Consider the following 23,911-nt stretch of genomic DNA (forward strand, 5'->3'; position numbering starts at 1 on the left):
GGGGGGGAGTTCAGCACCAGCAGGACAGTGTTGTATGTATTGGGGAAAAACAAAAAACAGAGCTGACAAGTCTAATTAATATTTCTACAATACGGAAGGAGAGAATTCTGTATTTAAAACCCGTTAAATACAGAAGTTAAGACTACCAAGCTCATGCATTAACTAATCTATGATGGGCCAGAGGCAGGAGTGACATCGCAAAAAAATTTGCAAGCATTAAGATGGAATGGCTTTTACAAAAAAAGCTGCTGAAATAATGGGATGTTAAATGAAGATACAGGATTACCCTAAAATAAAATTGATCACCATATTGGAATGCTGCTGAAGGCAAAATTCCAACCATCACTGTCAGCTGGCTCCTGTGACCAACATGGTATTTATCTCAATTGATTAAATACATTATTCTATTTTATTTATAAGAAAGGAGTGATGGACTGTCATGAGTTCTTTCAATTAATTTTATTGAGTAGCCAAATCTGATAAATTAGCACAGATAAAATAAGCATTTGCATGTGTTATAAATGACTTTTTACAGGAATAAAACAGTGAAAATTACAAACTGTAAAAAGGAGGACAAGTAAATCCTGTCTTAAATTCAGAAGGGGGAAGATTTATAACTTCATACTGAAGATCAAATCTTTGAGTTCAGAGAACAAAGATTTAATATTACAATATTATACACTACTTTACAAAATTAAAATTACTGTAAGGATTACATCCAGAATAGTAAACAGAACCTTAAAATCACATTTAATGGTCCCTTAACTTAACAGCCATTCTGTGTCTTTGATTAAATTCTGTTAAGAAATTAATTCTAAATAAAAGTGAATCATTCTAGTTATTGCAACACAGTCTATGTGGACTTAGACTCAAATATATTAATTTAAAAACAATAATGAAAGCAAAGTAAAATGGATGGTAACAATGTTGGCTGAACACTAATGTGTCGAATACAGAAATAGTTTAAAAAAATGTGTTTGACTACAAAGAGAGACACACCTCTACCACACATTTACAGTGGTAGAGTTGTCATGCTGAGATCTAAGTACCAGAGCCACTCTTGCCTACTTTTGCAGTTTGTCTTCAGTGTCCTCATTTTTCAATTGTATGTAAAAATGCGACCACAGGTAGTGTGTGTGTTCATGTTCCCTGTATTGTCATTACAGCAGTACAAGTGAAGCAGCAGGCCTTCCCCACTGCGAGGGAATAAACTAAATTCAATACAGAATTTCTTCCAAAGCGAAGAGAACTCTGAGAGGGTTCATCTGACTCACGTATCACGTTTTGCTCCGTAAAACTAAGGGACTCAAATTCAAACTTGTTAACTGCCACGAAGACTGACATCTTCAGCCATTAGTGTGGTGTACATAAAGCAATGAGGCCATCTCCAGTATTTGGTTCTTTAAAAAAGGGATATAGTAGCAAAATACAGTCACAGTAAGAAACAGACTTGGAATGGGCTATTTGATGCAAGGATGGGTTTCAACTCAACATCTGAGTGAAAACATACCCAAACCCACAAGGTTTAGGGCAGAACCTATGCAAGTGCAGAGGTTCCATTTATGATTTAAATGAAGAGACCCCTTACCCCCTCCCTGGGGGGGGGGGGGGAAAAATCAGACTGTCAAAAGACACCTCTTCACTATGACTAGAAACTGTGCAATTCTCTGAAAAGCAGTTCAAGTAAATATATTCCTGTTTGCTACAGAGGCAGCAGACAGGGAAGCTTAAATTGGTTCTAAAATAATCTTTTCATGCTGTTTTAGCCATTGTTCTGAACTTTAGCTTCTTGTGCTCAACAAGAAGAACAAATTCTCCCAAGAAACTCCTCCCCTAAAGTAAGGCAACTCCTGACAATCACAAGCAGCTACAGCCTGAAATGGGAGCAAATGTTTACCCGAATGTTGACCCTACTGACATTTGTATCTCCAAATGTCCTAAGCACAGTACATTTGACCACTCAAGTGTTTTACCTCTTCAAGTTACGTGCCCCAGAAAGTAGGTTCTGCAAGACATTTAAGTTTACCACTATTAAATAAAAAAGCAAACCAAGATTTTTCCATATGCAACATTTTCATGGGCATTAGAATACAGTAACTTAAACACTCTTTACATTGGTAGCTATCAATGATAGCTTAATCTTGAAAACAAGAATTATCAATACACTTCTATGAAATTATTTAAATATTTTTTGTACATAAATTTTTACTTCAAGTCCGATGTCAGCTTTGATCTATATCTCTGGCAGGATCTGAGAAAACATCTAAAGCTTTTATTTGGTGCACACTGGCCTTGGACCTGGGCTCATTACACAGATGCAGCAAAAAAAACTTTTTTTTTTTTTTTTTAATTTCAGGGATGTCTGCAACCATATACAAATCTTCAAATGCAATATAATAATTTTGTTCTTGGAAAAATAATTTACAATTTTAATGTCAGAATATTCAGTGTTGCAGACCAATATTTGGTCTGAAGTGCTGCCAACAAACTTGCTTCAGAAACACACCAGATCTGAGGGGTCCAACATTCACTTAATGTAAACAAGAGCCAAAAGTCTACTGAACATAAGCCAAACAAAATCTGAGATCACCTTCCTTGCTCTTCCCCTCCCACACCATTCATAAATTCAAATTAAAACTATTCCTTTTACTGAAGAAAAGCAAAGCTTATCATCTACCTAAGGCTACTTTTGCTGCCAACTCAACCAATGACTTTTTAAAATCTGTCTCATGTAGGGCCCACTCTTCCCCACTGTTCTTAAAATTAGAATAATGACTTATTAAAAGCTGGAACAAATTCAGCCACCTTATCCAGGTTAAGCTTACCTTTAGTCCTATTAGCCATAATCCAATCCAAGCACTGGATTCTACACTTCATAAGCATTTGTTCATTTCACAATGAACACTTCTTTCATTGCTACTTTAAGCATTAAGTTGAACATTGAGATGCTCTGTCTGTAATCACTGGATGCACTTAAAAACAATTTCCCTGCAAATCATGATCAGTATTATGAGGTTTTATATCTAGCAGCAAAAAAAAGAAAAAAAAAAAAGGAAAAAGAAAAAAAAAAGTTACAGAAATATACATTTTGAACAACAAAGAACTCTTTATTTTACAAAATGTATTTCACCTTCTCAGTATTGCCTTTGTAAATGTACTTCATGCTGCAACTACTTACAGTAAAAACACGATTTGCAGCAAATTAAAGGTGCTCAACCAGTTCCAACAGTTTGATTTTTAAGGTACAATATTACGTAGTTGCACATTTGATTCTCAGATGTGGTCCTTTATTTGCTTTAGTTCGTTGAAATCACAGTGAGAACTTCTCATCAACTGCCTCAGGCCACAGATTTAATGAAGGTATTACAAGCACAATCATTCTTTACTGCAAAATCTTTCCTTAAAGAAGTAAGCCAAAGGCCAGCATTTCATTTATTCACTTGCTGCTGTATATGAAGGAGGAATTCGTAGTATGATAAGGCTGATTCTGTTCTGTCTTCAATCATATTTTGCAGAAAACTTGATTTCAATGGACTCTCATCCCTTAAAAACAAAAATGTAAGTGTTTGAGTGGAATAACATTTGCCATGGGCTACCGTGCATTAATAAAGTTACAAGACATTTCAAGAGCTTAAGGACATATGAAAAGGATCTCAAATAGCCCTTAGTAGTGATTAATCCTAATTAGTGCTCCTACCAGTACTTACTTCATTTATAAATTGTTACCTAAAGATTCTTCTGTGACTTTTTTAATCTTTTGAAATTCTATTTGGAGACCACTCATAAGTCATGTCTGTAGTCAAATCTGTCAGGCACACTATTGTTAAAATACTATTAAGCAAGTTCAGTATATGATATCGTATTGTTAACAGGTTGCTGAAGAAGCAAAAAGACTGTTAAAAAACACTTACTTTATTATATATAGTATAGGAAAGAAAGGTCTCTGTTCTCTCAGCCAAGAAATGAAGGCTCGTGTTCTGATGGATTCTGCCGTTTCAAGTTCTGGGAGATGCGTCTAAAAGCCAAAGGGTTTCATTAATACAAAAACAGTAAAAGGAACACTTAAACCAGCCCAGCTCATTAGGTATAAAGAAAACCCAGACAGATATGTTTTGTGATGTATAGTTTCAGTCTTGTCTTCTTTGAAGGGGCTTGAAACAGTCAAGAGCACTAAACTGCTGTCCGCAATTAGCTGTGAGAATGGTGATGACTGAGCTGTGATTGATTCCTGTTTTGCTGCAGAAACGAAAGGATTTCCCACTAACCCACTGTGCTCACTACTTGCAAGCTTTCTCAGTCTGCTCCCACAGGTCTGAGAAAATCAATCACTGTCAGCCTCTTCCGACTGTGTCTTCATGGGAAGAAACTCCAAGAGGTAACAAATGATTTCTTTCCTTGGATCTGGATCTATACCACTAGAGGGCTAATATCTGAGTAGTGTACTTTAATTCTCATACAAATGATATTCTGGCAGCACTGTGTGTACGACTGATGTGCAGAGCAAGCACATACCATATTCTGTGGTATTGAGCCATAATTTGGAACTCCAAGGACTTGGCTGATGAAGCCCTGCCCGCAGTTCTTCCCAATCCACAGAAACATCACCTGAAAGACACCCATCACAACAACATCAATCCAACCCAAAACACACCTCAGCAGTCTTGTACGTATTTTGGGTTCTCAGCAAGAACACACCAAGGAAACTTGGATACTTTTTAAAATCCGCCCCCCACCACACAACTTACAGAGCCAGCATCCATAAGATATGCACCATCCCTACTCAGCTTCTCCACTGACAGCTGGAGAAGGGGTGGCTGAGGTATAGTTCTGTCATTTATGTTAAGAGCCCCCTAAAAGAAGGATGAAAAACAGTGGTTCACATCTCAATGCAAAAAACCAGAATAGAACATTAAATAAGAGTAGGATCTATTCCAATGAATACTGGAGCTGGACTGTTTTTCTCAGTTTAGCTCAAGTCATACTTAAAGTGATAATTTACTTTATTCATTACTAATTTACTAATAAATCTTAATGTTTTATTTAGAGAGGGTGAATTTAATCAAATGTATTTTAGTTAATTAGTACTAGAATTGGATATCCAATTTGTTAGGTACCAAAGATGTGATTTCTAAAATTGTTCAAGGTTTTTCATAAACATTCTCTGTTCTCAAAACTGCCTGTTATTTTAAAATAAAGGAAGCTACAAAGGGACAAAAACCACATTATGATGTCTTTATGTATATGTGATTTATAGTACAAGATAATGACACAAGGCAAAGGTGAAGTAAGTTAGGAAAAAACCTTCCCCATCCATCCATAGCAAAGCACAGCTTCTCTCCAGAATTCATCAAACCAGTTCCAAATAACAAATGCATAAATGCAACAAGTGGGAGAATATGAAACATTACATTTTAGCTGTGCAGCTTTAATATGGAAAACCTGGGAGCCTTTTAACACATTTACTTTCACATCACACAAATCTCTGGGACGAAACAGATTACGTAGCCAGGCAGACTCACCTCATCTGTGAGATTATCGACTCTGTACAGACTGGGATGTGTCATGAGCATGAGGTAAACAAGGGGCTGGTTTTTCACCTGACACATGGTGAAGATGCGTTCATCCAAACGTGTGTTTGTCCCAGTTTGAAATGCTTTCTGCAAACAATCGGGCATTTAGTTTAACCATTAAAGCAAAGCAAGATAAGCTGAATTTCAAGCATTGCCTACTGCTTATTACTGAATTACTTAAGTTTTAGAAATGAACCCTAAGTGTTTTCTCATAGTATTTTACTTTTCCATAGCTCTCTTCAGTATTTCACATACAAATCATACAAGTCTCATTCCCATTTCTGGATTTTAGAATTAAGCTTGACCTGGCACCACCAATCCTTTCTAGTGAGCACTACAGCTGAGATGAAAGCAGTCTGGAATACTCTTCTAACCTATACCTCAAAAATGCTACTTGATGAAATTTAGAAGAAAAAATATTGGAGCAGTTTACAATTGGCTTCAATGTACAGAATCTTAGGTCTATATTTACAAGAAAGAGATAGTCTTCTAGTATCAATTCAGGGAAATTCAATTAAAAAATACTTTCACTGAGCAAACACTGTGAAATGCTTTAAACCTCTTGCAGGAACAGCCAGCTAACTCCCTCTCTGCCATGCCCTCAGCTCTCTTCTAATCCACACTGAACTGCTGTGTGAATCTACATTTCCAGAAACTCACAAAATTGAGATTCCTGAGAAAACACTATCAGTACCCTGACACATTCTCTTCACTAGTCGGTGTCTTTATTATTTTGCCCTTCCATTGCTCAAAACATTCTGGTTTTATGCACACATTTCTAAATTCCTTCTTTTGAACTCAATCATTCTCCATCAAAGAACTGTCCTTTCACTTCATTGATTGTTTGACCTGCCAAACAATCATCCTCTTGCCTGGCTTCCTCTCCCCTCTTACCTGTTTTAAGAGTGCCAGTATGTAAAGTGGGAAGAGCCGCAGTGAGAAGGGAGCTGTGAGCCCAGGCTGTTGGATGCTCAGCACAGATGAGCGATAGGCAGCTAAAGAATCTATCACTGCATTAACCAAGGCATCCCGAGCATCGCTCAGCGTAGCAGAAACAGAGCGGTCCACAGCTGAAAACAGAGTACACGGTTCAAGTAAGAGGGGTTTCCTCCCTTGGCAGGGACACAGTCACATCCATTAACTTCTCTCACTTTATCATATATGTCAATGCAGCTTAAGTTTTTACTACATGCTAGGGGAAGTCAAGTGCTTCAGAAAAAAGCTGGGGCCCACGATGATGCACCAGACTAAGCCTAAGCCCAGGTGATTACACACAGCTCTACTAATCCTTCACCTAAGCCAAGCGTTAAAACCAAAACTCTCTTAGGTTTGTGACTTTGAAAGCACTCTTAGAATGAGGGACGATCTTTTCCTCTAATGTCACCTCCCAGAGGATTATTGCTCAGAACCTTAAGGATACAATCTACACACATCCAAACAAACTCTTAGCACACTCACCCATGTTGGCTAAGAGCCCTGTGATGGCCTGCACATCTGCCCCTAGGTACACATCACTCAGTGTTGTGACAACAGGTAAGCACATAGTGTGGACACGAATCCGTCTTTCACCTGCAAGAAAAGAGAACTGTGACCTCCATACTTGTTTTATGAAGCAACACTCCCAATCCCACTGTTGGCTCAATCCAACCTTACCTTTGCTGGAGGTGTACAGGAGAGCTGACTGAAAAGAAACAACTTGCATATCTGTGAGACTCTCTTCCACTGACATCTGCACAGCGTATCCCGCATCTGGGTTCACGTTGGGTAACGACAACAAGTCTGTAGATCGTACGAAGAAGTTCCCATGGAAAGTATGAATGGAAAGACCTACAAGATAATAATGAATCAGTTTTGGTTTTATAGCTGTGAAGTACAGGCACCATATAGAGATCTGCCATCAATGTGTATGACTGTACTGGAATGTTCCCTCTCAATGAAATACATTATCTTCAGAAAAGGTGAATACTGCAAACTGACAACTCATCCAAAGAATCCACAAAGCCTAGCAGAAAGTGAATTAGCAAGGCAAATCAAAGCAAGCAAGGCAAATCAAAGCAGTGTAGTAAAAAGTATCTAGATTACAAAAACAGTCGCTGTCCCTGGTTGAAATAGCAGTCCAGGAAAATTTCCAGTTTTGACCATTATAAACTGGAACCTGGATGCCAGAAAACACACTGCAAATACAGTCTTAAAACTATCTTATCCCTGGTACTGATTTTTACTTTTCTGATCTTTGCCTTTTGATTTCAAAGCAGCTAGAATACCAATGAAAGCGTTCCCAAAGAGCAGCAAACACCCACTTCCCTCTTCTCCACCACCCAAAAATCTAAGAAGGTGAAGTCAGACCTTTGGTGCATCTTATCCTCATGACAGCCTCAAATCCAATTTTTCTAGTTAAATATCGCTTCAGTTCCTTTTGCAATTTCTCCACCTGGACAGGGTTGTGTTTATGATGGTAGGATTGGTAGTAGTAGACACTACCTGCAGAATACCTTGATATACAACCTGAAACAAAACCAGTATACATTAGAGAGTGCAGACAGTTGCTGCTGCAGTCTTTAAACTATTAAACTGTTCACACTTGCTAATTGCTCAGATACACAGTTACAGACCTGCCTACAGAGACAGATGTAGCACAACTGTATATCCTAGTATGTGGTAAATTTCAGGCATGAAATAATTTTCCATTGACCTGAAATTGCTGTCACTTGAAAGTTTGGTTAAATAGAAAAAAATAATTTAAATACTAATAAAATGTGCTCAAAAGGCAATGACACTGATGGTTAAAAGGCATAAAAAGGAAGAAAGTATTTCTGCTACTTAAATCAGTAGCACAAGAATCCCGACTCACTAGGGGAGAACATGAAAATAAGTAGGTTAAATCAGGACTGAAAAATTACATTCTATTCACTGTCACTGCTCAGCAAGGTCAAGTTTGTATCTTGACACACTAGATTAATTCAAATCAGGTTCATCTACTAAATATTAACATAGATTCTATGCATTTGCTCAAAATACAAAGAGTTCCATGCCCCAAAACAGCTTTATATGTCTTACCTAGAGAAGCCAAGTCAGAATATTGCCCACTAAGAAGAAATAAATCCACAGCAACCTGTTGCCCTGAGCAGTCCAAGGCCAACTTCTTGTAAAAATCAGTCGATGGTGTCAGATGTATATCCTGTTAACACAGTGGAGTATTAGAAAATACAAAGGAAATTCAAATTTATTCATACATTTATTGACTGCTTTCAGGGACACTTATAATCAGTTCTCCATCATTGATTAAAAATACTTTATTTAAAAAAAAAAAAAAATCAGGTAATTAATTTGTGTTTATATTTCTTGGTTTTTCTTTTTTTTTTTTTTTTTTCCTGCTACTTTAACAAGGGAGCAGGACAAGCACAAAATTAACCCAGAAGAGGAAATCCCAGAACCACCTACGTGCCGAGAACAGGGTTGTTAGTACTCTCAACCTTTTTGCTTTCCTAACCTTTGCTGTTGCTCTTTGGTTTGGCTCTTCTCGTGCCTTTAGTGCTCCCATTCCCACAGATGGGAGCTGTGTCTGGAAGACAGTGATTCTACCTCCAGTGGGGGACATCAGTTTAAAGGCAGCCTGTAATGCAGGCCCCAGAGCACTCTGAGTTTCCAGGGACTTGGTAAACATCTGTGGCAATGTCTTCAACAGATCTTGAATTAGCTACAAGTGAGAAAACAGTATTAGGCCTATGAGGCTTCATGGTTTTCTACTTCATATAGAGCTGATCGCTGAACATAACCAAGTATTAACACTTCTAATATTAAGGTAGTAAAGAGGAAGTCCTAGAAAAATTGAAGTACTGTCTTGTTTCACGTTGGCAAGAATTTACAGTGACCTAGATAAAAGATTTTTTTTTTTTTTGCCTCAAAGCTGGCATTTAAACAGCAGGTATTAATGAGCATTTAATTCATCAAAAAATTACCAAACATATCCAAAATTATGTAAATGTCACCAGTTATGTAAGAAAGTCCTTGCTTCTTACCTCTTTATTTTCATTTAAATTTACTAATAAGTTTTCTGGCATTGGTATAAATACATCTGAAAGGGAAAAAAAAAAAACAAACCACATCAAGCTTTCCCTGACTTTATTTGCCAACCATCATACTTATTGGAAAAAAATACACGGTATCAGTGTATTAAGCCATGCAAACATAATTATGTGGACTTCTTTTTTTTTTGCATAAGCATTCCTGTGGCTAGAATCCCATGTTAGAGTAGCAATCAACAGGGCTGAAGGATAATCAAGACTGTGAAATAAAATCACATAGCAAATATTTCCAGTGTTCATTCTACCCTGCCCAATAACATTCAGTGAAAGCTGATTTGAAACAAAAGGCAGAAGGCCAAGCACTAAGCATCAGCCACAAGTAAAATCTACAGAAAAGTATCCAGCATCAGTATTTGGGATTTCAAGAGGAATTCAGAGAATTGTACAAATTAAACTAGAAGTTAGGGAGGCTGTCTCCATGTTTGAAGCCATGAGCAGCCACAGCATTGCTCAGACATCAGGGAGATGTCTTCATAAACAAACTCACACATATGGTGCTTCTAAAGTCATTACTAGAGAGACTAATGGTGTGATCTAGAAACTCCCACCAGATACATATTTTTAAAGGCTGTCACAACCAGAAGTCATTAATAGGTACTGATCACAAAAAATATTTTTGCATACCTTCAATATCTGAAACTATAAGCATCTGAGGCTGAGAGAGACCTTCCTGAAGACTGTAGAAATGGATTGTGCTGTCAAACGTTATGAAGCCTATTTTTGTTCTAGTGTTCCCAGGAAGCCTGAAAATGAGACATATGGTGTTCAATGAGATGAAATTTCATTTCTGCAGGCTTTTTTTGTTTTAACCTCCATTGCATCTCTCCATGGTTGTTACCAAGCAGTTAGTTTAACAGCTAGACTGCAAGAGCTTTACTAAGTCATTTTAAAAAGAACAAAAACCACAACAAAAAAGGAGCTCATGGTAGAATCACCTAGCAAGCAGGTGAAAACCTTTTAAGAGGGTAATCAGAAGTAGAAGAAAAGAAAGAAAGAAATTGCAAAATACCAAGCAGAATTTATATAAGTTCAAACAGTATGGATTTTATGAGAAGCTTATTAGATGTATGACTCTTTCAGCAAACACTTATCTAAATTTCAGCTTTTAAAAAATACAGTTCAAAAGATATCATAAACATGATGCTTATATTCTTTTGGGGATTGATGGAGCATATAGGAAAGAGTCAGACTGAAAATCAAGACTCAAAATTACCTTTTATACTGGTGTAGCTGTATAAAGATACAGCTTTATGGTACATTTTAATACAACACTGGCCACTGTTTGCCCACACTAGGACACCTGTCTTCCAAACAGAAAGGACTGGCATGTTGCTGTCTATCAAGAGTTTCTTAAGAGGAACTAAAACTGGGTATTTTAAGAAAAAAGTACTTACGAGTCAAGATTGTCTAACAAGGTCTGGCAGACTGTATTCAAGTATCCCGTCTCTATTGCATTGTGAGAGACGTCAAACACAAAGAGGTACACGGGTGGCTGAGGTGGACGCAGCTGAGCAAAGAAAAGACTACCTTTAATTTCCAAACAGTATTGGTTAGATTTGGTTTATTCATTCCATAGCAAGTTTAAACTGTTTAAACAGCAAGCAGATGATACCTAAAATTTCGAATGCATTTGCAGTGTCAGAATTCTAGTTTCCTTCTGAAGATACCTATATATTCTAAATACAGAACAACTTTGACATCATAACTGTTTAGAAGTGAATTCTCTGAAGTTCTCCCCATGTGTTCTCAGATACACTCCTTATGTCAACAGCTGTTCCACTGAACTGGAAAGCATCCTCTGAAACAAAGCTTTCTCTGACTTGCCTCTGAAAATAAACCAGAGGGAGAGAATAAGTAAATAAAGCCTTACCATGTATTCAGATGGAGCCATAAACTCAATAGTAGCATTCTGGACTTCAGGCCTTTTATGAGGTTCTCCATAAACTCTTGTCACAGGATTATACAGGAATTCTTCAGGAACTATGCAGATAAGTTTACATATTAGTATTTCACACCAGTATTGGCTGGGCTGCATTTTAAAACAAATATATCAACCTGTGGAGATACTACACCAGGCAGTGGAGTTCACTTACACCTGTGCAAGGGTACCCTGAGGGACTCCCTGGACTCACTCTATTTCTTTAGAGACCCCACTGTCACTGGGAAACATTTCTCAAGACTCCCAGCATGACTGACAATAATCCCTCTACTGATGTGGCCAACAACACTCCAGTCTCAAAGGCTAATGTGGGAAGGGTTAATTGCAACACTTTAAAGCACATTTAAAACTTACCATCATTGACTCTATAGCACAAATTGCATTTCCATCTCCTTTGGTCTAGGAAGCTGACAAAAGGGTTGATGTACGTCCGGCAGGAACGGCATCTCACAATAATACTGGAGGTGACCACTGGCAATTGCTGGAAAGGAAAATCATCCTGTTTTAAAGCATCCTCACCCTGCAGCTGTTCATCTGTGGTAACACCACCACCTACACTGTGCTGGCTAGTGAGGCAAAGCATCCTTATTGAAAGGAGAAGTACTTCTGCATCCTCACAAGTATCCCTGCAATTCCTTAATATGACAGGTAGGAACTGAGCTCTAACATATTTGTGTAGATTCCCTTCCCAAGCCTCTAAATTCTTGAATTTTACACTGATGGTTTAAGATCAAGTCCTAGACCCAATACAGATCAAAAAAAAAAAAAAGGCCAAATCTTTGAAAAAATCATTTAAACGGACCAAAAAAACCCAATGTTTAAGAGAGACGCTGCTAAATTCAAAGTCTTCTGGCTATCTCATGACATTCAAATCCCTTCAACTTTGTCAAGTCTTGAGTTTAGAATTAGTGCTACGTTTGAAATTAGTAAATATGTGACAACCTGGAATTTAGATGTTGCCTTCTATCACAGTCCAAATTCTGTGCTGCATTTAAGCTTTTGGGTTTTTTGAGGTTTGGGAGGCTCTCTTTTTTATTAAGTAGCAAGACCTGAATATTTGAAAATGATAGGGAGAAATAATTGAGAAAAAATACAATGATCTGTAGGGAACAAGGAAATGTCAGTTACTGTGGTAGTTTTTCTGGGCCAAGGTACCTGCTCTTATTTTATAATGCATGGTCCATGGTCTGGACTCTAGTAAAGGCATAGTTGATATTTCAGCACAAAGTTTTGAATATTTCTCATACCGATAAGTCTTTGAAAGGATGAAGCAGGAGCCCCAAAGGAAGTTTGGCTTTATTCAATAAGGCCTGAGTTTGAGGAATGTTAGTCAGGGTACAGCGGAACAACCTACATGAAGGACAAAGGGTTATTTTCAGAGGCTTTCAAATAAATTATGATTTCAGTAGTACAGTATATTTTTCTAGAGATTTAATAGTGAATTTCCATTTCCAGAAAAAAGATCTTCTCCATCTCTGTCAAATCATTTTGTTTCTGTCTGAGTTTGACCCACAGTACATACTTTGAGTTCTAATTTTATACAAATGCTCTTTACACAGAACTGAGTGTCATTTTAGTCGCTCAAGTCAAAGTTAAACTTAACAATATTCAAAGTTGCACCAAATCTTTATATATTGAATGTTATTTTGGAATAAATAAGAACTGGCAATGTTTAAAAGGCAGTTTTAAAAACTTAGTAACTATAACAATCCCACAATCATTTTCTGACTCTTGAGCACTCAGCAGCTTCAACAAAGTGCAGATGTATGTGGCAGTTTTGCAAATCCTGTCCAGTTTGTTTGCATAAACAACGTCACAAAGGCACTACTATTTCCTTTATCTATCATAAAAATATTTGCAAAGCAGGAGTCCCTGGCTATACCCAGTTTGATTGGTCTCCCCAGAGAGAATAATTGATTAACTAACTGCCAGACTCTTGTTTGAAATTTCATTTATTCCGTCGTTTTAAATGGTTACTTTTCAATGCAGAGGTTATCCATTTTTCTTCATGCACAATCTTTTTGGTGCACCTCACCTGACTGAATTAACTCCTACATCTTAGCCATACTCACTGCCAGGCATAAAATTTTGGTACTGTACCTATCTATAGCTGCCTTGTTAACAAATTTTTCCTCACACTTTCTACAAAGATGGTTTTCCCCTCTTCAGTTAAGCCCACTTACTGCCTTTATCGTAACACAGTGAAGCCCATTTTCAATATTTTCTACTCATAAAATTAAGAAAACATATGTGAAGTTATGTTTATATGTAGGAATTTATACTTCTATTATGATGTATTATAGCAAATATATAATCTTACTCAGGATTGCAGTTGAGCTTCTGGATGTCTTCATGCAAGTTGGGGACAGGAGCCTTCAAAAGGGTAGTAGGAAGAATATTTCTTTCTTGAAGAAGATTCACAGGTCTTAACCCTTCCTGCTGTAGACTCAGGCCACCCATTGATGCAGTTAAGTGATTAGTGCCTAGGGCAGGCTAGAGTCAAATAAAATTTCACAAATCAGCACCAATTACTCAGATGAAACCCACAGTCCATTTAAAACCACATACATATCCCTTTCAGCTTGTTTTGGTCATGTACTGCCATTGTATCAATATATTTAGAAATAGCGGCTGCCACATGAACTTGACTTATACACGTAACATAACAGAGGAAAAAAGTAGCATAAATTGCCTATAAAGCTCTTGAAATACAGAGGCTCAGCTGATGAAAGTATTGGTCAGTTCACTTTGAAAGTTCAGGGAAAGAAAAAACAAGCACTTCAGCTAACAATAACAATGCCACGGAAGAGAAACATGCCAAAAGCAGCTGAAAGTTTCAAAAGAAACATCCTGACGAGATTTGAGGGTGGAACATTTCACAAAGAGCTGGCACACAGCTTTTCCAAACCGGTACCAAGGCACAGGCAAAAGCATTAATTGTGGCCTATGTCTGTCCTCTTGAACAAATGGTGCCCAAAGAGGGAACAAAAGAAGCAACATCCTAGGGATGCACAACACCTACCAACCATATTTTTTCTTTACCCACACCACCCCCCGGAGGTAGTACTGAGATAGAAACCAGACAATCTTTACCTGGTGGAAATGTTTTGATCCATCTGGATATTGCAAAGCAGATGCATTCATTCCTGGTGCTCCAGGTGGAGAAGTATGTTGGTAGCCTGGAGGTAAGGCAGGGTAAGAATACCCAACACTTCTATTCATCTTAAGATTCGGGGCTGCAGGAGAATGATGTGGAGTTGCTAGAAGCAGAGTAGATAGATACTCAGTTGCTGAAGAATTGGATCTTGAGGCATTAGTACAACACGAGAGCTGCCTGTTTAGTTTTTAAGTGTAAAAAATACAGCTGCTGTCAACTTTGCAAAGGGCTGTCACCTACTTTACATATCACAGGCAAAGACATGCAAATTGTCAATGCTTCAAATTTCACATTTAGCTTCGAGACAGCCGCTGAACCAAGTACATGTTTGTACACAAATGCTTCAACTTCTATCTTTCCCAGACTCTTAAAAGTTCCATAATAACAACTGCTTTTACTCCCAAAGCCTTACCCATGAGGCCACCACCTTCAATTGCGTCATAGCTGTTTTGCACTGCAGCCACATCACTGGCAGCGGATCTGGCATCACCTTTAAAGAAAAACAAACACAGGAAAAAATTTGCACAAAGAAGTTTCATTGGGGTTAACTGCAAAAAATATCCTACTTGCTCATAAGACAAGCAGCTTGAATCTACTTTGGTTTTGACCCAGGATGAAACTGAATTAAATATACACTTTGTCCTCTTTCTCACACACGTTCCCTGCAGATGTGACCTCAACAAAGGATATTCATAAAACATCACAGTATTTATTTTACGGAAAACAAAAGTCCCTACACTTCTGGCTGAATAATCTTTTACCACTCCTTCAGATTAGGGATTTGCCATAGTTTCCAAGCCGATGTGCAGTAAAGGGTCAGGGGACACTCCCTCCTCAGCAGAGGAAGTCTCTTTAAGCTAGCTGCAGTCTTCCAAGTAACCTGTAGCTTAGAGTCCTCTGAAGAATTTTTTCCACTGATAACTCACAGAAACGCCGGATTTCCTAAACTTACACACTTAGTCCACTACTGCTCACCAAACAGCAAGAGCTCTAACACACTCACATAACCAGTCAAGACAGAAATTCAATCTAAGATAGGAAAAACCTTGAATCTCAGAGAGTGCTCCCAAAGGACAGTTTTTGGTAAGCCATCTATGTCTAAATATACTAACACAACTATATATTGCTAAGGACAAGTAGGTACTCTATTTTTATTACCATTTTTTATTAAAATCTTCAAAGATGACCCAATAAAAGGAACTTACATTACACAATGAATCTTGCTAGCAGCAGTCAAGCTGCTTCAGAGACTAAACATTTTTTATCTCTCCAGGCCTCTGAAAATGTTTCTCTTCATGATGAAGAAAATATTTTCTAAGCAAAAGCTGTTTCCAATCCATTTAATACATTCCAAACTAAGCTAAATCTGAATATACTATTCCTGTGTTCACAGAGCTACCACACAGGAGAAACTGTCAATCTGAACACGCAAGGAACCAACGGCTTTGACAGAACTATGTATGTAAAAATAAAGCTGCTGACTCACACATGGCCGCATCGAGCATGGGCACTAAATGCCAAACAACTGGAGTCTGTCTGATACACAGCCCTGAGGAGTTCTTAAACAATGGCATATTTGTGCAGGGCCCACAGGAGACACAAAGTCAGGTATCTGTCCTCAACAGCTGACACTTCACAGCCTCCAGTAACTTCCTTCAGAAAACTAACAAATGCAAGATGTGTGTTTCAGTGATTTACACAGAGAAGGATAAGGTACAGGCACATAAACTGCAAGGTCCACATTTTATCTCACCCTGTAGAATGAACAACACAGGGAGTCATACATGGATTTCTGTCCTCAAAACAGTCAGGGATTCAGAGATGAGAATTTCCCTATCGCTTTTTAACTCAAAAAAGAGAAAATCTATGCCAACTACAGGAGACATGGCCATGTAAAACAGCATTTGGAAATTTTCAACAGTTAATTTCTATTAAAATCTATTTCTAATTAAAATCTATTTTCACCTGTTAATTTCTTAGATTTTATTAACGTCTGTTTACAAGAATTTTTCTTCTTTCCAGGTCCTCACCTCTTCTTTTCAGATTGAATTTTTAGCTGCATTAGTATCAATTTTAGAATTTCAGTGTCTAATAGAACAATGCGCTTGACTTTAAAGGTTGCATATTCCAGCAAGTTGCAATGCTTGAGTTCAACATAAAGAGCAAATTGTTTCTTACCTTCTTGGTTTGCAGGTGATTTTAGCAGAGACTGTGCACTAGGTGGTCCTGCTACTGCTGTTGATGGCCTCGGTGGCCCACCAACTGGTGGAGGTCCTAAAGGTGGCCTTGGAGGGTGGAGTGGAGTTAAAGGCTGAGTCACTGGTGGAGGTGCAGATCCTATAAAGAGATTAATTTTTAGGAGGAGCTTAACCCAGCTGAAAAAAAAGTCACAAAAGTTTTGTTACAAAAGCACACAGGTTGAATTCTAAATATTCCTGTTATTCACAGATTGAACAGCATGAGATACATAAATACTAACATGTGGGTAGAGGGTCTCAACTTCAGGTTGTTTGTCATGCTTTTCTCATTCTGGGTTCCTTTGGCTACTGATCTCTTTCAGCTTTTTGTTGCTATTGTTGGCAAGAATTTCAGGATGTACAGAAAATATCCCAACTCCAAATAACCAAGTTTGGAGTGATCACAAAACAAGTTTAATTAACTTTAAAAGTGATCACTGTTACACAAAAAAATACCAGGGAAATGGCTCAGGAGGACTGAATGGATATAAAATTACTTATTCCAAACACTTGCTTTCATTTCATATGCCATTTTCCAAAATTTCTCTGCATTTTCCTCACTAATTCCAAAGTACTAACTGTTTAATCCAATTACGTGCCAGAAATAGTTTCATAAATTCTGCGAGCTTAAGACATTTTGAACAGCATACGACAATTAGGCAGGTATATGACAAAAAAACTAGCATCATAAAAATCTCTAATGAGGCTAAAAGCACTTAACAAGAAAAATTATTTGCTTTTACGTGGAAAATATTTCTGTACCCAAGTCCTGTTTGCATGCTTAGTCAGAGAAAACTAACAACACACAGCAGTTTGGCAAAGAGAAACTTGAGTATTAACTGTGTTTCCATAATAATCACAAGTTGCACAATAGAGCTATTTCATGTTAGAAAAGCTTTTACCACTGCATAGATCAGCAGAAAAGAGCAGAGTCTCCTACTTTTAGAGTACTTTCTGAAGACTGACAATTATCATTAAACGTGAAAGTTACAAGTTTGGGGGAAGGAAGCTTTCCATTTCAACAGCACAGAATGCTTTTCAGTTTTTTTATCCAGGCTGTGCTCCAGTTATTTGCATCAACCTGACAAGCTATTCAGAAAACTACCTGAATCAAGTGGTTACTGACCATGCTCACTAAATAGAACTAGTTTTCAGTGGTGAAGTCCTGGACTGAAACAGTTACCCCAGGAAATGGTGAAGGTCACAGAAACAGCATCACCCACACACAGCATCCCAAAACAATGGGACACCATTCAGGAGTTACCTGCTCCAGCCAGTTGAAACACCCAGCCTGGGCACAAAACTTCCATTTCTAACCCCAAGAAAGCAGCTGGGTATTTCTGATGCGTGTATCTGCTTTAACAATCTTCCACAAGCAAAAGGTCACTGCAGACTTAGATCTATACCCATGATTTTAAAAGGCTGATGGAAAATGGACAATGGTAAGATATGAACAAGTTGTGGTTACCTGGCTTCATGTAGCTGTTCTGCAGCGGAGGACCCCCTGGAGAAGCAGCATATTGATAACTCCCCGCAGGATTTGTACTTCCTGATAACGATGACGCTGGCTGAGCTGACCCTGGCCCAGGCACACGAGCCAAATGGCTTGGTTGAGCCCCAAGTGGCTGACTCACAGGAGTCTGGCTGTACTGCCAGTTTGAAAGCACCGGTGGGCTGGCTCCAGGAGGAAAACTCCCAGCAGATGATACAGCAGCTGAGTTCTGTAATGCAGGTGGCAGCGCTTGTGGAACAGGACCTGGCTGTTGTACTGGTGACCCAGAGAAAGCTGCCACTGGTGGTCTGTTGAGAGTCTGGCCAGATCCTTGGTAATTGTTTACTTGAGAAACATTCTGAGAGCCACTATAGCCATACTGTCCCGAAGGCTGGTGTGGAGGAACCTTTGCCGGCATCTGATGGGAGTACGATCCTGGAACTGCAGGGCTGTATCCCTGGCCATCTGGGGAATGCATCAGCTGATTCTGAACGGGGCCTGGAATGATAAAAATACTCTACTCTTTAGGAAGTCGGTGTTGTGTATCACTTCTGAAAATAAAAGATGTTCCTGTGAATGTCTTTCCTTATGATTTTATTAGACTCCAAGCCATTTTTAATTTAAACCATTAGGTGTGACAGAAGTACTGTTGCAAGGGACATGAATTCGGCAGTATTTTGCTATTAACAGTTAGATCTTTGTTTTGCTTTACAGTAACCTCGAAACCACGAAGCATTTCAGTGATATCAATGCTTCTGGATTGAAACTCACACAGGATCCCATCCAATCTTCAGAAACCCCCAAAAGCAAGCTGCCCACAGAGGAGCACTGTCCCACACCACTGGCAGTAGCACACATGAGTAGACCAAAAGCGGAAGATCCATTGCATAAGAACTCCATTTCACATGATGGCTCACACCAACCTACACGTCAGCTTACCACAACACCACCAGCCAAGTGCCAGCATAGGTCATCACACTACTTCTCAAGTGACTGAGTTAATCTATTAAAGTTTCTGCAGCTAATTTTAGTAAGAGAAGTATTCTTACACACACTGCTCATGTAAGTGGCCAACTGGTCACCAACACAGAAAGAAGGGTAAGTTTACCATAAAATAACTCACCAGTCAGGAAAAAAACACTTGACAGGTTGATGATGCTCATTATGCATTTGTTGGTTGGTATACATGGACTAAGTTTTACTCATTTGAAGAAAAAAATTGGAAAAAGTGTTAGTAACTCTCCAAAGAGTAAACACAGGCAAGAACATAATCAGATTCCTGCTTTACAGAGAAACAGGTTGACAGAATCCCTTGGGATTTCCAGTGCAGTAAGAGCTCCATGAAGAAGGGTACTACTACAGATTGTTCATACCACTGCCACAAAATAGACATGCTGAAGAGAGACTATCAATTCTTGAGTGAAATTCTTCTGAGCAGAACACACGAGATATTGCAGGCCACAGCCAGCTATGACTCCTTCACAACTACCAAAACACTTTCCAATGTTGTATCATTCAGTTCAGCCAGTCACATTGTGGCTCTCCTCATCCCCTAAAAACAGCTTAGATACTGAAAACATTCCACACACACAGTTACACACTGGCTGGTTTCCTAATGAAACGTAATGGCTAAATTCTGAAAGGCGAGCAAGTTCACATTTCCAAGTTAGAGTAACTCACAGATTTCTGACAATAAATTAAGCTAAATACAGAATACATTGAAGTTCTTAGTTAGGACAAACACTGCACTGATCATTCAGCTCTTCATTCCCTAGAAAACCTTAGGCTCTGGGTCACATTCAGCTGTTAATTCACTAAATGTTGCACAGTTCCATGTAAGTACTACAGCGCCAGTGATCTCATCCTCGCTGCCTCTTATTTGTGCATAAAAGGTACATGCCAAACTATTCTGCAACCATTAATTTCAACATGCAATTTATCATTCAGTTAGGAAACCCAGTCATACCCTACTGTTCTTACAATGCTACTCCTAGATATTTGCAATTAATAATTCTCTAAAATCAAGGGTGTTTAAAGAAAAAGCTCACAAAGACAAAAATGCTTTCAGTTACGAGTAACCTTCAAAAACTACCCTGCAGGGTATCAGATGGGTTTCCAACAATCAATTTACAAACCCCACTCGCAATTAAACTTGCTAACTTTAAAAATTATGAATTCTTATCAAACCTTCTGACTGCATCTGCACAAACACTGATATAACAACATCACTATAAACTGTAAGAAAAATACAGAACAAATACAAATTGATTTAATAACTTGATTTTTCACCTTAGGGCATGACTCTCTATCCCAGGCAGAAATCAGAGTTTTTGAATTGCTCTCTCATGCACTGTTTTCCCTGCTTGAGGATAAAACAGTGGAAGTGAGGTGGTATCAAAAACTGACCTACTTGGTATTTTCTATTTCTATTTTTCTATCATGCAAAAATATAAATCAAATTCATCACAGAACAATGTTCCAATTTCAATTTTTATTTTTAAAGTCAGAAGCACAATGAAGTTGTGTCACCCTCATGTAATAGTTCATGTTTCCAAGACAAATCTGCACAAAGCTGCCAAAAAAGCTATAGGAATAGCACTAAGGGACAAAACCCCTTTACAAAGAGTTTCAAAGTGCACAAAAACTTTTCAGGACTTGCAGTTTGGTTGCTGCCAGATACCCATCTTGACCTGACCTCTTTATGAGACCCATCAAAGAGTATTTAAGCTGTCCAGCTTTCCCCAAATGCTGCTGGTTTTCTGTGAAGCCAGAAACAAACAAGGAATTCTGTGTGGACTGAAGAGCTACTTCACCTACACAGCAGCAAAACAGCCAACACTCAGAGACCACAGAAATGAATTAGTATTAGAAGAAAGGCCATCTATTCAACAGCAAAAGTCTCCTCTTCACAACACAAAGCCATTTACTGTTTTTAAGAGATCAGGAATAGCACCAGAATATATATGAAGGCCACTTGATGGTTTTCTAAGATGGTCAAAGTACTAATGTGGACGGCTAGGATCCAAGTAGTATTTTCCGCCACATGGAATTTCACTGCCCCCTACTTCAAGCCAGTTACTCAACACATCGCTTTTGCCAGCCACGAGCTCCAGGGAGATGCAAAGATAAACACTCTGAAAAGTTACATCCCAACAGATGCCATGGAATCAGTCACCACCAGTGCCCACTTCACCTGACTCTGGTCCACTGGACTCCAAACCCAAACCCATGAGCTCCTAAAGCACATCATGTCATCAAAGTGCCACGCTAAGGTATGACATGAGAAGAGCAAAACATTTCTAAAAGAATTGTTTCTCCTTGTTTGCATTTCAGATCTATCAACTGGAAAGCAAATTAGACACCTGCAATTAAATGAGTACAGAATACTGGTCCTATTAAAAGACAAACAGAAATGAAGGAGAGAAAGGTTGTTGCTAAGCAACCCAAAGCTCTGTGCTAAACAATTTCCCGGGCAGCACACGGTGCTGCTGTGACAATTTATTGACTTAGAGGACATGCAAACTCAGGGAGTTACCTGCAAACACTTCAGCAAGCAACAAGTTGCAAGGAAGGGCTGACAGCAATAGAACAATTTATCATCCTACTGACAGTTTTCTTTCCTCATCGACCACTGTAAGCACCACTACAGCACTCAGTACCCCAAAACTGTTTTATAAAGCTTTGGTGTTAGTATAAAGGTCAAGGATCACAGCACCCTCTCAACATCTATTTTAAACAATGCTATGAACAGTCCATGCTTGAACAATTTGATTTATTTCAAAGGCCAACAACTCAAACCTTATCTCTAATATACCGTAAAAACTGTTTCATTTTATTACCTAGCATTTGCATAACTCTACATTTCAGTTCTTTATTTTTTATACACCTGACAGCTGAGTAGCCTGAAATTCCTCTTTCTCAACTGCCTCTCCGTAACTTCCATTATGTGCTTAATCTGACACTAGGGAAATGAGCAAACATAAAGCAATGCCAGTCTGTAAATCATCCCACTCAGTTACTCCATTAGCTAACATTCTCTTTGTACCGTCTCTGCTCAGACCACAGGTTCTCCAGGAGAGAGCCTCTCTCTCCACACTGTATTCATACTCTTCCCGCTCTCTTGACCCTAGAAGCAGCTACATGGTTAATTGCAAATTGTCGTTTTGCTGATGACTTTGAAGAACAGCAATATACACACTGTGCAGGAGGAGGGGGAAGAAAAATCAAAAGATCTCATTATAACTGAACTGCTTATGATGCAGCACAGCTACTGAAACACACAAGTGTATAATTAAGGAAGCAAGTGCAGAGGATGTGTATGTGAAATCAGGAGACACTTCCATCAGCACAGATTTGCACACATGCAACGAAAACAGACACAGAGACAAGGCTGGCCTTGAATTTCTTACTCCTATATTAAAAAGTAAGTTCAGTTTCACCTTTAATATTTAATTTTAAAGAAATACATTTAGAAAGGAAGAAAGCAATCAAGATTTTCACAGTTTGCAGCACACAGAACCAGATAATGTCGGCTTTACGAGAATGACAAGAAAGCCCCGCAGCGCCGCAGGCTGAGCTCAGCAATAACCACAGTGCCACATGTACAGCCCCGTTCCAAAGGGTCAAACCTCGGCTGTGTCACCCGTGTCACCGACAGGGACCCACCCGGGCTAAGGGACGGTCTGGGACAGCTCGAGCCGTGCGTGTTACCCCGGCAGCACAGACACGGGCTCTCTGAAAGACGCTGTCGTTCATGCGGACAGACAAAATGTATTCTGGGACACTTCTGCCACGAAAATAAATCAGAAGGAAGATTTATTTTGCCCAATGAGCCGCTCTGTGTTTTCTTCAGTGACACCTGGGGCAGGGCCCGGTCCGACAGCAGCTCAGCCCCGCTCCCACCGCCCCACGCCGCTGCCGGGGTGACGGCGGGAGCCCGGTTCCGCCGTCGCTCCTTTCCTGCTTTCCTCCCTAATTCAGCTGCGTTTCCCCCCGGGCCGCGGGCGTCCGGGCCGCCGGGAGGGCACCGCCGAGCTCGGCCGAGTGTAACCCAGCGACCCGGGCAGCGAACAAGGGTCCCCGGAACCCCCTCCCCGCGCTCTGCCCGCGGACACCGGCCCCTGCCCCCGCTGCCGCGGGGCGAAGGGCGGCCTGGGTCCGGGGAAAGTGCCGCGGGGCGAGAGCCGTCCCCGCCAGGCCCTATCCCGCGCCAAGCTCCGCGGTCCTGCCCCGCACTCACCGTTACTGTAGGGGTGCTGGCCGGCGGGGGCCCCGGCGGGCTGGGCCATGGCTCGGCCGGGTGCGCTCGGAGCCGCCCGTGTGGCGGCGCCGGCCCGGGCGGGGGGGACGGACCCACCGGAACTGCCGGGCGGCGCGCGCAGCCGCACTGCGGACACGTGGCACTTCCGGGAGCGGCGCTGCGGCTTAAGGG

General features: G+C 39.7%; 1 protein-coding gene across 1 annotated transcript; it reads right to left on the bottom strand.

Moving 5' to 3' along the window:
- Positions 1 to 450: 450 nt before the first annotated feature.
- Positions 451 to 23,804, bottom strand: SEC24A (SEC24 homolog A, COPII coat complex component). The gene is made up of 23 exons (XM_040078148.2): positions 23,720 to 23,804; positions 18,457 to 18,978; positions 16,930 to 17,088; positions 15,164 to 15,241; positions 14,688 to 14,854; positions 13,915 to 14,087; positions 12,842 to 12,944; positions 11,949 to 12,075; positions 11,526 to 11,635; positions 11,050 to 11,162; positions 10,280 to 10,398; positions 9,590 to 9,645; positions 9,061 to 9,267; positions 8,628 to 8,748; positions 7,917 to 8,075; positions 7,224 to 7,397; positions 7,029 to 7,139; positions 6,465 to 6,640; positions 5,520 to 5,657; positions 4,746 to 4,850; positions 4,513 to 4,605; positions 3,912 to 4,015; positions 451 to 3,543 (listed from the first exon to the last, which is right to left on the bottom strand). Exons 1-23 carry the CDS (start codon positions 23,766 to 23,768, stop codon positions 3,429 to 3,431), a joined length of 3,279 nt encoding a protein of 1,092 aa, XP_039934082.1. The 5' UTR covers positions 23,769 to 23,804; the 3' UTR covers positions 451 to 3,428.
- Positions 23,805 to 23,911: the final 107 nt, after the last annotated feature.

This window comes from Hirundo rustica, chromosome 14 (genome assembly GCF_015227805.2).
Source record: "Hirundo rustica isolate bHirRus1 chromosome 14, bHirRus1.pri.v3, whole genome shotgun sequence".
NCBI lineage: Eukaryota > Metazoa > Chordata > Aves > Passeriformes > Hirundinidae > Hirundo > Hirundo rustica.